Here is a 13,472-nt window from a genome sequence, read left to right on the forward strand (position 1 = left end):
ACTTCACCATCTGCATTTAATAATTAGCTAAAATAACGCTGTAATGCACCATGTGTTGACGCCGGCAGTTTCGTGTTAGGTTAAGTGTTATTCAGAGCAGGTAACAATACTCGTTGCAAAGAAAAGTAATTGTGCTCCGGGAACTAATTTCTTTGTGATGCATTAGTCAAAACACTGATAATGACTTTTTCAGACGTTGGAATTCGGATGTTCTGGTTTTAATCCATGTGCTTGCTGTTCCAGTTATTTCCTGTGGTGACCTCGGCACTCCACCTAACGGTAACAAAATAGGAACTCTGACGGTGTACGGTGCCACAGCGATTTTTTCCTGCAACACCGGTTACACTTTAGTCGGCTCCCGTGTTCGAGAGTGTTTGTCTAATGGGCTTTGGAGTGGGACGCAGGTCCAGTGTCTAGGTATGTCCTTTGAAAAGCTGATTTCCTCCAAATACGTAAACTCAAGCCTTTCCTGATCACCACAGCCGGCCACTGTGGCAGCCCTGAGCCCATTGTGAACGGCCAGATCAACGGGGAAAACTACAATTACAGAGGGAGCGTGGTGTACCAGTGTAACCCCGGATTCCGTCTCATTGGGGTGTCTGTGCGGATATGTGAGCAGGATCATCGCTGGTCCGGACAGACGCCTGTTTGTGTCCGTAAGTAGCAGTTTTTGTTTGTACTTTTGTGTGTGCTCTGATGATGCCTACTCTTATATTTCATTGGACAATAATATTATCTAAGAATCAACAACATGTGGGAAGAAAGCCTTTTTTTTAAGAATACCATAAAAAGCCTAGTGAAGCCACATGGGAGACAAAAATAACATGTGGAACAAGGTGCTCCGGTCAGATGTGCTGAAAATTATATGTTTTTTCTCTGAAAGTAAAGCATTACTTTTGGAATAAGAGAAGCAGTACAAAATACTCTGAAAACACCATACCCACTGATAAACATGAAATCGGCAGCATCACGCTCTGGGGTATCTTTACTCAGCAGAGACTGGGAAGATTGTTAGAGCCAAATACAGGGCAATTTTGGCAGAAAATCTGTTAAAATCTCGAAGAGACCTGAGAATTGGAAACAGGTTTCCCTTCCAACAGAACAACGGCATTAAACATAAAGCCCAATTTACAGTGGAACGGGTAAAAACCAACACTATAAATGTTTTGAATTGGACAAGCCAAAGTCCAAATCTCAATCTTGTAGAGCATTTGTGGAAATATCTGATAATGCTGTGCACAAACAATCGCCGTCAAACCTTACGGTACTTAGCAATTTTGTTAGGCATAATTGGAAAATATTTGTTTTTAGTTTTGTGCAAAACCTATAGAGACATACCTCGAAAGGCTGTCAGAACCCAAACAGATGGTGGACCCAATCGCGTAACGTTTTCACACCAAGCTTTATTTTACGGAAGCGGGGCAGTCATGCGCAGGAACACAAACGCCAGTGATTCGGTGATCGATGGGCAGAAGAAGTGGGGCAGAGATGTCAGGTGTGGAAAAACAAGAAGCCAGGGGCAGACGAGCAGAATACCGGACAGGACAGACGGGATTAATACCAGATACTGGATACATGAATAGGATACTGGACAAGACAGACGGGATCTATACCAGATACAGGATACTCGAGCAAGATACCGGACAGGGCGCGACAGACGGGATCGATACCGGATATACAATTAGGATACTGGACAGGACGGGAGAGATACAGGATACCAGACAGGATGGGACAGACGGGATCGATACCAGATGCAGGATACCGGACAAGAAAAGACAGACGGGATTGATACCGGATGCAGGATACACTAGCAGGATACCGGACAGGACCGGACTGACGGGATCAATATCAGATACAGGATGCACGAGCAAGATACCAGACAGGACGGGACAGACAGGATCGATACCGGATAGTGGATACACCAGCAAGGTACCGGACAGGACGGGACTGACGGGATCGATACCGGATACTGGATATACGAGCAGGATACCGGACAGAGTCAAAATGCTTGCCTTGCAAGTGCAGAGGTTCGTTGACGGACTGACCAGGAGTGAATGAGAGCACTGAGTTTAAATAGGAGGGGAGCCAATAATGTAATGAGCAGCAGCTGGCGCCAAACGAGCGGGCACAGGTGAGGGCAATGGGTAATCGTGACACTAAAAAAAATATAAAATTTTGAATTGATTTGATTTCTTTTCACTAGTGTGTCTCACATGTTGTTCATTCTTGTAAAATGTTTTGAGTTTTATCCATAAGTTTGAAGCCCAAAATGTGGCTATAATTTTTAAAAAGTTCTTCAGTGGGCAATACTCTTGCAAGACACTTTATTTCATCACAAATAATAATTAAAGAGTGACACATGAGTCAACTGTGGTTTAGAAAAATCTGGCCAGGAGTGACTGAGTTTATCGATTGAAAGCTCATATATATACAAGATCTGCTTGTATAACAGTTTCATCTAGAGGAAATTCCGATCCTAGCACATCACCAAATTTGGAAAATCAGGGTGTCTTGACCTTCATCAGTTACACAATCATTCTATGACCAGTTATGGAATGATCCTTAAATGTTCATACAGAGACATTTTTCTCCACAATAACTTTCATTTTTTCGTCAGCTATCACCTGCGGACACCCCGGCAACCCCACTTATGGTGCGACACAAGGAACTCAATTTAGCTTAAACGACGGAGTCCGCTTTGTTTGCAACACCGGATATAATCTTCAAGGAGCGGTGAAGTCAACCTGCCTAGCCAACGGCCAATGGAGTAACCCTCTTCCTAGGTGTAAAAGTAAGTAACAAGCGAGAACATAGAATGAAGAAAATCTTGCCCAATGTCTTCCACATTTTGCTCCTGTATGTATATTTATGTGATTCTACAATATGTAGGATATATATATATCTTTGTATCAAGAGATCGCAGTTCGATTCCCGGCTCCTCCGTGTTACATGTCGAAGTGTCCTTGGGTAAGACACTGAACACCTAATGCCCCCAATAAGCAGGCTAGCGCCTTACATGGCTGCTGTCAGATTAATTTGGGATATTAATCTTTGGCTGATATGAGAGTCAAGGAAGATGCAGGTTTGACATCAACAGGAGGCCTCCAGTAACCGCGGGGAGAAAAACGGACCCACTCCTTTGAATGACTCCCTTTCTCTCTCCGTGGCCCAGTGACCCGGATGTTTTTTTTTAGAAGAAGTCAAGCAGTTGTAAAAACATACCATGACGACTTTCCTGCATCCTTCAAAATAAAGACTGAAAGTGTGCATATATTTTAAACAGATTCATATAAAAGAGTAGAAAAATAGAGAATAAGTAATAAAAATAGTATGAACTCAAGTACATTCCATCAGAGCCATTTGTGACGTGAATAATAGAGATAATAGAGAAAATTACAAATAACTAGATTTAATATACCTTACACGGCCGCTATTGGGAAATGTGAAACACACTGTAAAGCGCTTTGGGAAGTCTTGACCTGAAAAGCGCTATATAAATGCATTTCATTTCATTTCATTTCATTACAATATATATGTTCTAGGTTTTTTTAGAACACTTTTTAGAAATAGTTTAGGTGTTACTTAGATTTATATTACTCAGAAGAAGAAGAATGCTTGAACATGTGCTTAAATAGTGAATAGTGAACTGTAATGTTGGTTTTGAGTAATAATGATTCTGTAAAAAATGTTCTATATGTATTTTAAATTAACATTGTTATTTTATTTTTTATAATGTTTTTATCATGTTACTCTTATTTGACTTGTTATAAAAATAGTGTTTATTAATCTTAAAAGGAAATATCGCATACATATTTTTATGTATTTGTATACAAACATTTTTATGTATTATTTTTTAAACTAAAATAATACAAAAAACTATTGAACTCAAATCGTCGTTTTTCTTTCTTTTAAGAAAACTTATCTGAAAAATGATCTTTTTATACTTTTACTTGTTTTCAAGTTAAATGAGAACATCAGAATCTTTACAATATGTAAACATATTTGTTTCAAAGACGAGGCAAATATATTTTTTTATTAAAGAAAAAAATGAAAATAAATGAAAAATGCAAAAAAAAGGGGTCTTGAATGTTATAGTTTTACCAAAGGGAGTCAGACTCAATTTCCTTTAACTGTCCATTCACGTATTTTCAGACAACCCAAATTCAGGACACAAGAAGTGAGAAAACAGGGATGTGATCTAACATCAACAGAGGGCGTTCATTTAATAACAAAAATATGACTCACTACTAGCAGGGAGAGTGGGACCAGGACGTCCAAGGAATGGAATCTTGGGAGATAAACTTGAGGAGGTTGTCTTCGGGGGTGAAGGTCTTGAGAAGAATTATAGAGGGAAAAAAAAAAAAAAAAAAATATATATATATATATATATATATATATATATATATATATATATATATATATAGTACTGTATGATACAGAAGTGAGTGCACCCAAACTGAGTACACGCAAACTAAGACTAAATAAATAAAAGGCAGACTTGAATGATGAATAAGTTTGTTCTAAAATATTTTTCTGAATTTATGAAAGCAGCGGGGAAGACAATGTTTTGGTGCAGGGATGCACTGCATGACTGTTAGCTACAAAAATCATGTGGCCATGTCTTTTTGGTACGACTTGAAACAATTTGAATCACACACGGCGGGAGAAGCAAAAACGAGAAAGATTGGAGGCAGACGCCAACAGAGGCCGGGCAAAATAGCTTTAGATATTTAGGATATTCCTACTCTGCAGCCTTATCTTGTAATGTTTCTTAAAATGAGCAGAATGGATCCACCATGTTGTAGATAAGAACATTTTGTTTAGTTTAGTTTAGTTTAGAAAGAAAAAAAATGGAAATTGTCTTATGTGTATATATATATATATATATATATATAAATAAATGTCCTTATAAAGTCTATCCTACATTTTTCAAACAAAAAATATATCTTATACATTTTGCACTGCATGCTTTGTTGTCCTTGGGGGATTTTCCCATGAGTGGGCATGAGTGGAAGTAGACAAATGAGCGAGGTTATTAGCATACAATGAGCTCAATTAAAAATCTGGCAAATAAATAGGACTTAGTGGCGCATAATGGCTCCATAAAAGCTTGTAGACACTTTTTGTAAGCCATTCACACATTCTGGCATGGTGTATTTCAATTGAGCACTAGCAAATGTCAATCACTGATTTTTTTGTCAAAACTAAAGAGAAACTATAAAACCATCTTGATATATTTCACAAGATGAGCTTCTTCATGCTCTAGCTCAATGGTAACTGTTGCACTCCTGCTCTTTTTTGCAAGTATTTCTGTCTGTCAACGTGTTTTCTCTCTCAGAGACACTGCAGCAGGCTTACTCTAATGAAGTCAATTGGTTATTCCTGCAGTATGCCTGGCTGCTATATAAATGGGATTAGCTTGGAGGGCTGGATGCTTGGTTGGATAAAAGCTGTCCTAATAAGAATTGAAAACTTAGATTGTCAGTATGTTGCAGGCTATACTCGAGATGAACAGCATTTGATGAAAATGTACATGAATCAATTGGCATTAAGTCGAACTAGTATTCTTGCCATATGCCATGTCGATCCTTGAGTCTTTTGTATTGTTATTGAATATAAAAAGATGTATTGAGGTACGCTTGACCAAAACATATACAGCGACACCTGTCTATATGAGCACCTCTAAGCGAAATGGAAAAGACGAGATTGGTCCTTTTTTCTAAAGAACATGTTCTGGTAATAAAACTGTTATACATCACACACAATGTGAAATGGTCGAACAACGTATAAAATAAGGTAAGCATGTATACGTTTACAGTAATGCAATTACCGCAATCCGTTGTGTTGGGTTACTCATTTGTTAGAGCTCTAAATGTGTTGGTGTGATTTAAATTAATAACATTGCCATTATAGGATACTAGTTTTGATACCGAATGATACAGATGAACGGAATATCTTAATCTGTGGTGTTTGGCTACATAAACATGGATAAAAATCCCAAGGGGAACCGAACAAGATTCATTTTCTAACTGGATACACTTCCCATGTAATATTAAAGGTTGGACTCAGCAGCTCGTTAGATGATCTTGATCCGTTATTGTTTTTAATTATAAGTATTATAATTGATTGATATACCCAATTTTTGGTTACACTTATAGTAACAATATAACATATCTCAAAAGGTTAAAAAATATAATTAAACTAATTGCTTTCTTGTTTTCTTTGAAAATTATTTCCTTGTTTTGAGTGACGACTAATTTATAAATGTAGTTTATTTTTTCAGTCATGTTTTATGCTAGATTACCAATGAATTTACTCCATTTTTCCTCCTTGCCTAGCTGTGAACTGCACTGAGCCAGGGCACGTTGAGAACAGCATCAGGCAAGTCTTATCCAGTGGTCCTCATCGCTACAGCTTTCTGACTAGCGTTTCGTACCGCTGCAACCCGGGGTTCTACCTGCTGGGAACCAACTCCATCGCTTGCCAAGGAGACGGGACCTGGGACCGCTCCCTGCCCAAGTGCCTTTGTGAGTATCTTCAGCAGGATGGGGGATGTGATTCACGCAGAGTCTTATCTGTCAACAGTTTAGTCCTGTTTCAGGAATTCAGACGGTTGATAAAGGACTGTTTGAAGCCGTTTTTAGTCGTGCTCATTATAGCTCTCCTCTATGTTGATCAGGTTGGATTTGTTTGAATGTGTCTATTCACTAGGGACTACCAAAGAGTAAGTTAGTGATTATGAAGGTTAACACATTTTTACTACTGTGACAAATGCGAATGAGGGTTGCATCGCGTAAAATGCGAGCCCTATACAGGATGTCCCCAAAATGGTGTGCAGATTTTAGAAAATGATCATTCTACTATTTGTTATATCTATATGGACTGAACCCATTGAACTTAGTCATGGCAAACATTAAAAAAATGGACAAATCTTTTATTATAGCTATCCATATTAAAATGTTTCAATATACGATGAAAGGACTTTGAAATGCATACAGCACGATTACCTTGCCACAAAGACTTTCTTGGTCGTTTCCAGTAATCTTCATTTGGGTTAACGCTTCTTATGAATGTCCTGAATAGTCCCATCAGCTACAAACTTATCTCTAATTGAGGTGATGGTAACTCGTGTAGGTGGTTCTTTGTTAAAATCCCTCCCAAACATTTCCAGTAACATTTCAAAATACATTTTTGCAAGTCTGGCTTGCATCACCCGTTTTAATGTGTTAATTTTATAAACAATAACAATTTTAGCTGATAAAACGTTTAGACATTTTTTGTAGGACACCTTATATTTCTAAACGACTGTGAAATGGCAACAGTTCTCTGGAAAATAGTGACGGATTGAAACACAGGCATTATAAGTTGCCTTTTTGTCATTGGTGGTTGCCATGGTAACGGACAAAAAACATTTGCTTGTCTTCTGTCCTCAAGAATTAAAACGCTGGTGCGACCTGACAATAAATCCATTAATACTGAAAGAAAAACATATTTGTTTTTTTTTGTTTCGGATGTATACGTTGAGGACATTTTTTGTGTATTACAAAGTTGAAATATTTGGAGTCGGTAAATATCAAAGTCTAAATTCATGTCATCTAAATTATTTTATGAATCCAATTTGTGTGTCCGTGTGTTTTTATGTGACCTATGGGCTTCAAAACAGCTGAACCCTTTTTTCGTGAAAGTTTACTTATTGTACTTTAGGCATCCGCAAGTGTCTTTAGCTAGATTTTGCGTCAAAACACCCTCAATAAATACCGACAAAATTGATAAAAAAATCTGCTTTCACATGGTTTGCTTTTGTGGGGTCTCTAACGCCCTCTGACGGCCAAATTGGGTAATGCAGCTCCTGGCCACTGACCACTCCAAGAAGCCAAATCCAATATTCTATTAGCCTGGCAATGTAGAGCCAGTCTGCATATCTTAAATCAAGTACCGTCAAACCCCCTGTTTTACTGCTGTCATGTATTGTATACATAATGTTAAAAATGTTGGCAAAAAGTAAACTAATTACTCCTCTAGAAAGGCGTCATAAATGTTTTCAGACATCATTGCAGTGCTTTTATTAAAAGTGCACAGCTCGACATTTTCCTCAGTCCTACGCACACTTGAGAGATTTGGAAATCGAGCTCTAAAACTATTGAACTGACGCCGAAATCAAAATTCCAATCGCCAGTGGTGTTGCACACTATTGGGGTTTTGAAGAGTGTAATGTTGTTTTATTACCACATGCGTTCAACTTTCCTTTGTTAATTTGTGATTTGCTTTTTCCACTTTTGCCACAGTGGTGTTGTGTGAGCGTCCCAGCATCCCTCCCTACGCTCAGATCTCGGGCGACCGTAGGACGGTCGGTTCGGTCATCCGCTACAGTTGCATTGGCCGGCGCACCATCATCGGCAACACAACGCGAATGTGCCAGCTGGATGCGCAGTGGAGTGGCTCGCCGCCACATTGCTCCGGTACCGATTCCTCCCCGCTTGACCAACTTTGCAAACTGATATGTCCGGACTAAAAACTTTTGATTGGATATATGTTTCAGTTTTTTTTTCATACTTATTGAGACTATAACTCTGCAGTATCAAACACATGGCCAACAGGACAGATCTTGGCTGCCAACTGCTAATGTCACAGTGCAGAGGAAAGCGCAAGAGAAAAAATAGCCGCATCATGTCAAACAATGACTTGCAGATTTAAATACATCCACTTGATGTCGCCATACCCAGGTGCCATTTGCAATGGTTGCTGACTGCCATTTATCAACCTGAGAACATTTGAGGAAACACCCGTCCCAGCGATATTTGATTAAAAATATACGTCATGGACGTGCTGTTAAAAAAGACACTGTGTATTATTTGACAAATGTTGCTCTATGGTGAATTGCGACTAAAAATGAGTACTAAAAAGACTCCAAGTGACCTAAACTCACTGTTTGACAGTCAGATTCTCACAATCTTTCCACATACAGCATCCACAATTCTACAAAGAGTTTGATGTATTTTATTTACTAAACTTGAGGCTCACCTATAGTTATCTGATATTATTGTCCTTTATTTGCTGCTACGGGTATCCAAAAAGCCAAAATCAAATCAAACGTTTTTTTTTCAGGCAATACATTGCAAGTCAAACTGTTCTATAAAGACATTCAGCGTACAATATGACAATGAATCCCCCTCTTTTATCCCCACCGAACAACCAAAAACCCCTAATATATATATATACACACACACACAAACACACAATGATTGAAATACAATTAAAACAATAATAATAGAAATAAAATATCATTATGGCAAGGAACAGACTAACCATCTGAGGAAATATACCTGAGGATGATAACAGATGGCCCCAGAATTTTTCTCCATTGAACCACAGCCTGCCAGAGTGCGCCAAGAAAGAAAAAGACATAGGGAGGAACAAAAAATGTACATTGTATAGCTATAATGTCATGTATTCATATACATACGAGAAATGGGCATATATAGTCCTGGAATGGAAACTACATTGGATACCGATCTAGCCACCAAACACGACATCATGTCCAAATTTCGATCAATGGATTGAATCAGGACATTCCTCAACACAATTAGTCAGGTGACTTATTTATTTGTTCATGCTTTACGATTACTCAATATTTAGCACAATGCTAGTCAGTCTTGGTCTTTTAGGGAATAGATGTTTTCAGTCAACTGGGAAAAAAAGAATAAATGTTTTCCTTCCTGCTTAATCGGCCTCAAGGGCAAGAAGAGTGTCCTCCATAAAGCGTCTTTATCCCACTTATATTAGACGGCGGAGCCAGGATGCTTATATCCTAGCTTGTTTATGAAGCTCAATAAAGATGTTAGCCCCTGCACTTCTACTTTTCTTTATATCACGTACTTGTAAAGTCACACGTGGAAGAGCATGGAGGGTTTTCACTCTAAGCCTACAAATGTCAACAGGGCCTACATATGTTACCATGAAGTACGTGAGGAAAGTCCATTAGAGATGACAGCACGACCTGAGAGGGTTAGACTTATTTTGCACTTATTATTTTTTTTATTTTGTAGAGGGATCATTTAGAATGAGCGCCTGTGGCAGAAATCCTGCTCCCGCATTATGTTATTCTCTAATAGGGAAATATCCATCATAGCAAACAATTCTGCTAAGGTAGAAGCAGTCAACCCTGAAATCAGTTCCTTTGCTTGCTCTTTTCCTTTTTTTTCCTGTCTATTAGCTCTCAATCTGTTTCCTTTCTTGTAGGCGACTCGGCAGGTCTTTGTGGTGATCCGGGCGTTCCTGTGCACGGCATTCGTTTGGGGGACCAGTTTACGGTGGGCAGCGCCGTACGCTTCAGTTGCGAGCCGGGTTATTCCCTCCAAGGTTCTCCGGAGCGAATATGCCTGGCCAATGGGACCTGGCTGGGGACCCAACCTGAATGCCACGGTATGCAGTGCTACCAAATACTACAAATCTTTCGTAGCTTACAATGCCAATTTATAGCAAATTAAGAGATAAGCATTTTCTATAAAAAGAAAAAAAAACAATAAACAAAAACAAAAAACAAGCAGTAAGAACCAACATACGGTAGATTTCCACACGAATATCAAATACAAAAAAAAATGCTTGTGTAACACCAGATGTGGGAAACTTAACAAAACCAAAATCTAATGCAGTTGTTTGTCATTTTTTATTCACACATGAAGACTTAGTATGACTAAAACACTTGTCTGGAGTCAAGATGTTGTTTTGTTTTGAAAATAAAATCTGTCGATTTAAAAAAAACAATTGTTCGGCATTTTTAAGGTGAGTAAAATGATAGTCCAACACACCTAATGGTAAGTTTTGTGAGTATGGTACTCATATTTGTATTGAAAATGTTCATTTTTCCTTGGTTGTTTTTTGTGCCATTTGTTTTCCTCATGTTAAATGTTTTTTTTAAATAATGGTGGGGGAAAAAAAAATATATAAAAAAAAAAAACACACAAAATGTACCTAAAATACGCTTGGGTTTGCTAAAAGTGTACGTTGTTTTTTCTGTTGTTTTAGAATTTATGTTTTTGAGTGTATGATAAATTGAATTAAACAAATGTATACATTGCAAAAAAGTAAAACGCTTTAGATATGTCATAAGTAATTGTTTTCATTTGTACTTCAAGACATTTTATACTAAAATGAAAGAAAATATTATCTATTCCTACAGTTGTGGATATTTTGCTCGATTAAAGTAATGCTTTTATCGTCTTATTTAAACATGTTTCTTAAATCGACTGATGAATTTATAGGTTAGTGAACATGCAAATAAGTAGAGGCAACATGAATTCATTTTGAGTTAGCAGGGAGAACAAGAGTCAACAACAACCCTCAAGACCTGTTCTAAAGGTCCTCACATGAGCCATTTCTTTAATAAACCTCCTGGGTTACAAAAAGCAGGTCCTGCCTAAAGCGTTGTAATCAAAGAATAGAAACCTAATTCGCCAATTTTGACAATGATGTCAACAGTATATAATAGTCAAAGTAACACAATACAGTAAGCTCATTTACTAAACAACAGTGTGCAATAATAGTCAAAATAAACACCCTAGCATCCTTAACAATCTCCTTTGCAGTTGTCTAATAGAAAAACAGAACCACAATATGCATTGTAAGCAAGTATAATTAAAAAACATAACAGAACAAACATTAAATAATTTACTTATAAATAATGAAAATATATAGGTCATAAAAATGGGGGAATATAGACCTAAAGTATCTGTTTTTCAGTGTGTAATAAATATTAACATATAATTCTGATGAAACAAACAAAAACTGGGAATCGGTGAGCATAAAGCACACGCACTTCTCCGTTTGCACCCAAAGCAGACAGCGGAGGTCGATAAGCAATCTGCTCAGGATGCATTCCTGCAGAGCTATTCCCGACACATCTGAGTTGAGACCTCGGGGCAGACCCCAAAGACGATTGCCGGATTACCCGGGCCAACCGAGCAGGAAACGCCTCGGGATTCGAAACCAAGAGCCAAAGGACACCAGAGAGGGAGAGAGAGAGAGAGAGAAACAGAAAATAAAAAACTCACAACCACTGCACTGCGGTTATTGACAAGTGGCGGAAAATGAAAGCAATGTGTTAAATAGGGAAGTAGATGTTAATGAGCAGAGAGACGGTTGGGAGTTGACTTGTGTTTGTTGAAGACTAAAATAATACTTGGAATTCCTTACGCAGGTTAAAATACGCAAAATGAGACATATTTTCTCTTTGAAGCAGATTATATTACTGATTTATTTATTTATCTATCTATTTAATATAAGGAAAATGCCCTCGTCACCATTGCCCTTTGTTTTGATCTTTCATTCTGTACTTTAGCCTAAAGTATTGTCTTTCATTCACTCTTTATTAACCAGCATAAGAATAAAAAAAGCCTTTTTATTTTGTGCATGCTGTTTGCAAAGAAAAAATACAACAAGTGCAGCTCAGTAGTAAGCGTGTACAGAGGTCTACTGAGGTGAATACTCATGAAATTGAATCTATGTGCCCGTAATGTAGCATGGATTGCATTTGCCTTTTATGGCTTCTTGCAGCTCGAGTTAATGCCATTTTCTGTAAAACTGGATTACAGATTTAACATTACTAAACAATACTAAAATATGTTATATGTGATTTAACATAACTAAACTATAATACAATGTGTTGTAGGTGAAGCAAAACTGCAAGAATACATTATTTTCCCATTGGTAGGAACATTAATCCATTTTGAGTAGGATTTTCTTGTACCAATATTTTTATATCACTCCTCAAATAAATTATTTTGAAAAAATAAGGCTTAAAACGAGCACTCTGTTTTTCTAGCATATATAGGAAATATTTTCAGCAATGATTAGACCAAACTACTAGGATAAAAAAATATATATACTTGATTACCTCATGTGTGGTCCTTTCTCACAGTTTGTTAATTTTCCTCATGTTGAGATTTTTTAGTTTTTCCTTGCTCTCATGTAGGTTTTAGATCAGGGAATAGTGTAATAATAGTCCCTGGTTTGCAATAATCTGTGGTCTGTGCATCCCTTTGAGACTCATTGTGCTTAAGGCCTATACAATGAAATGAAATGATCTGCATTTATATAGCACTTTTCAAGTCAATGACTTCCCAAAGCGCTTTACATTGTGCTTCACATTTCCCAATAGCGGCCGTGATCTGTGCAGCCATGTAAGGCGCTAACCTGCTTATTGGGGGTAATTGGGGGTTCAATGTCTTACCCAAGGACACTTCGACATGTAACACGGACAAGCCGGGATTCGAACTGGGATCCCTTAATCCTAAAACGATCGCTCTACCTCCTGAGCTACTGCCGCCCCCCCAACTAAACATGACTTCAAAATAGCAACATTTTCTCGAATGTATTCTCTGAATGAATGTTTTTGCTGGTTAATCAGGAAAAACATATGGTTACTCTGTAGCCAGAATGTGTTGCTCGTTTTAGATTTAAAACAAGTTAATTTC

The 13,472-nt window shown here is 37.8% G+C and overlaps 1 protein-coding gene across 2 annotated transcripts in view; it reads left to right on the top strand.

Annotated features, from left to right (window-relative positions):
* The window catches only part of csmd2 (CUB and Sushi multiple domains 2), a 312,145-nt gene that overhangs the window by 268,396 nt on the left and 30,277 nt on the right, over positions 1-13,472 (top strand). For both annotated transcript variants that reach the window (XM_088329136.1, XM_088329135.1), the window contains 6 exons: positions 244-417; positions 483-656; positions 2,618-2,791; positions 6,339-6,527; positions 8,286-8,459; positions 10,240-10,422. In XM_088329136.1, the coding sequence (XP_088185262.1) occupies positions 244-417; positions 483-656; positions 2,618-2,791; positions 6,339-6,527; positions 8,286-8,459; positions 10,240-10,422 (1,068 nt within the window). The remainder of the gene's footprint in view (positions 1-243; positions 418-482; positions 657-2,617; positions 2,792-6,338; positions 6,528-8,285; positions 8,460-10,239; positions 10,423-13,472) is intronic.

This window comes from Urocampus carinirostris, chromosome 2 (genome assembly GCF_059441175.1).
Source record: "Urocampus carinirostris isolate Australia breed hairy pipefish chromosome 2, RoL_Ucar_1.0, whole genome shotgun sequence".
Classification (NCBI taxonomy): Eukaryota; Metazoa; Chordata; class Actinopteri; order Syngnathiformes; family Syngnathidae; genus Urocampus; species Urocampus carinirostris.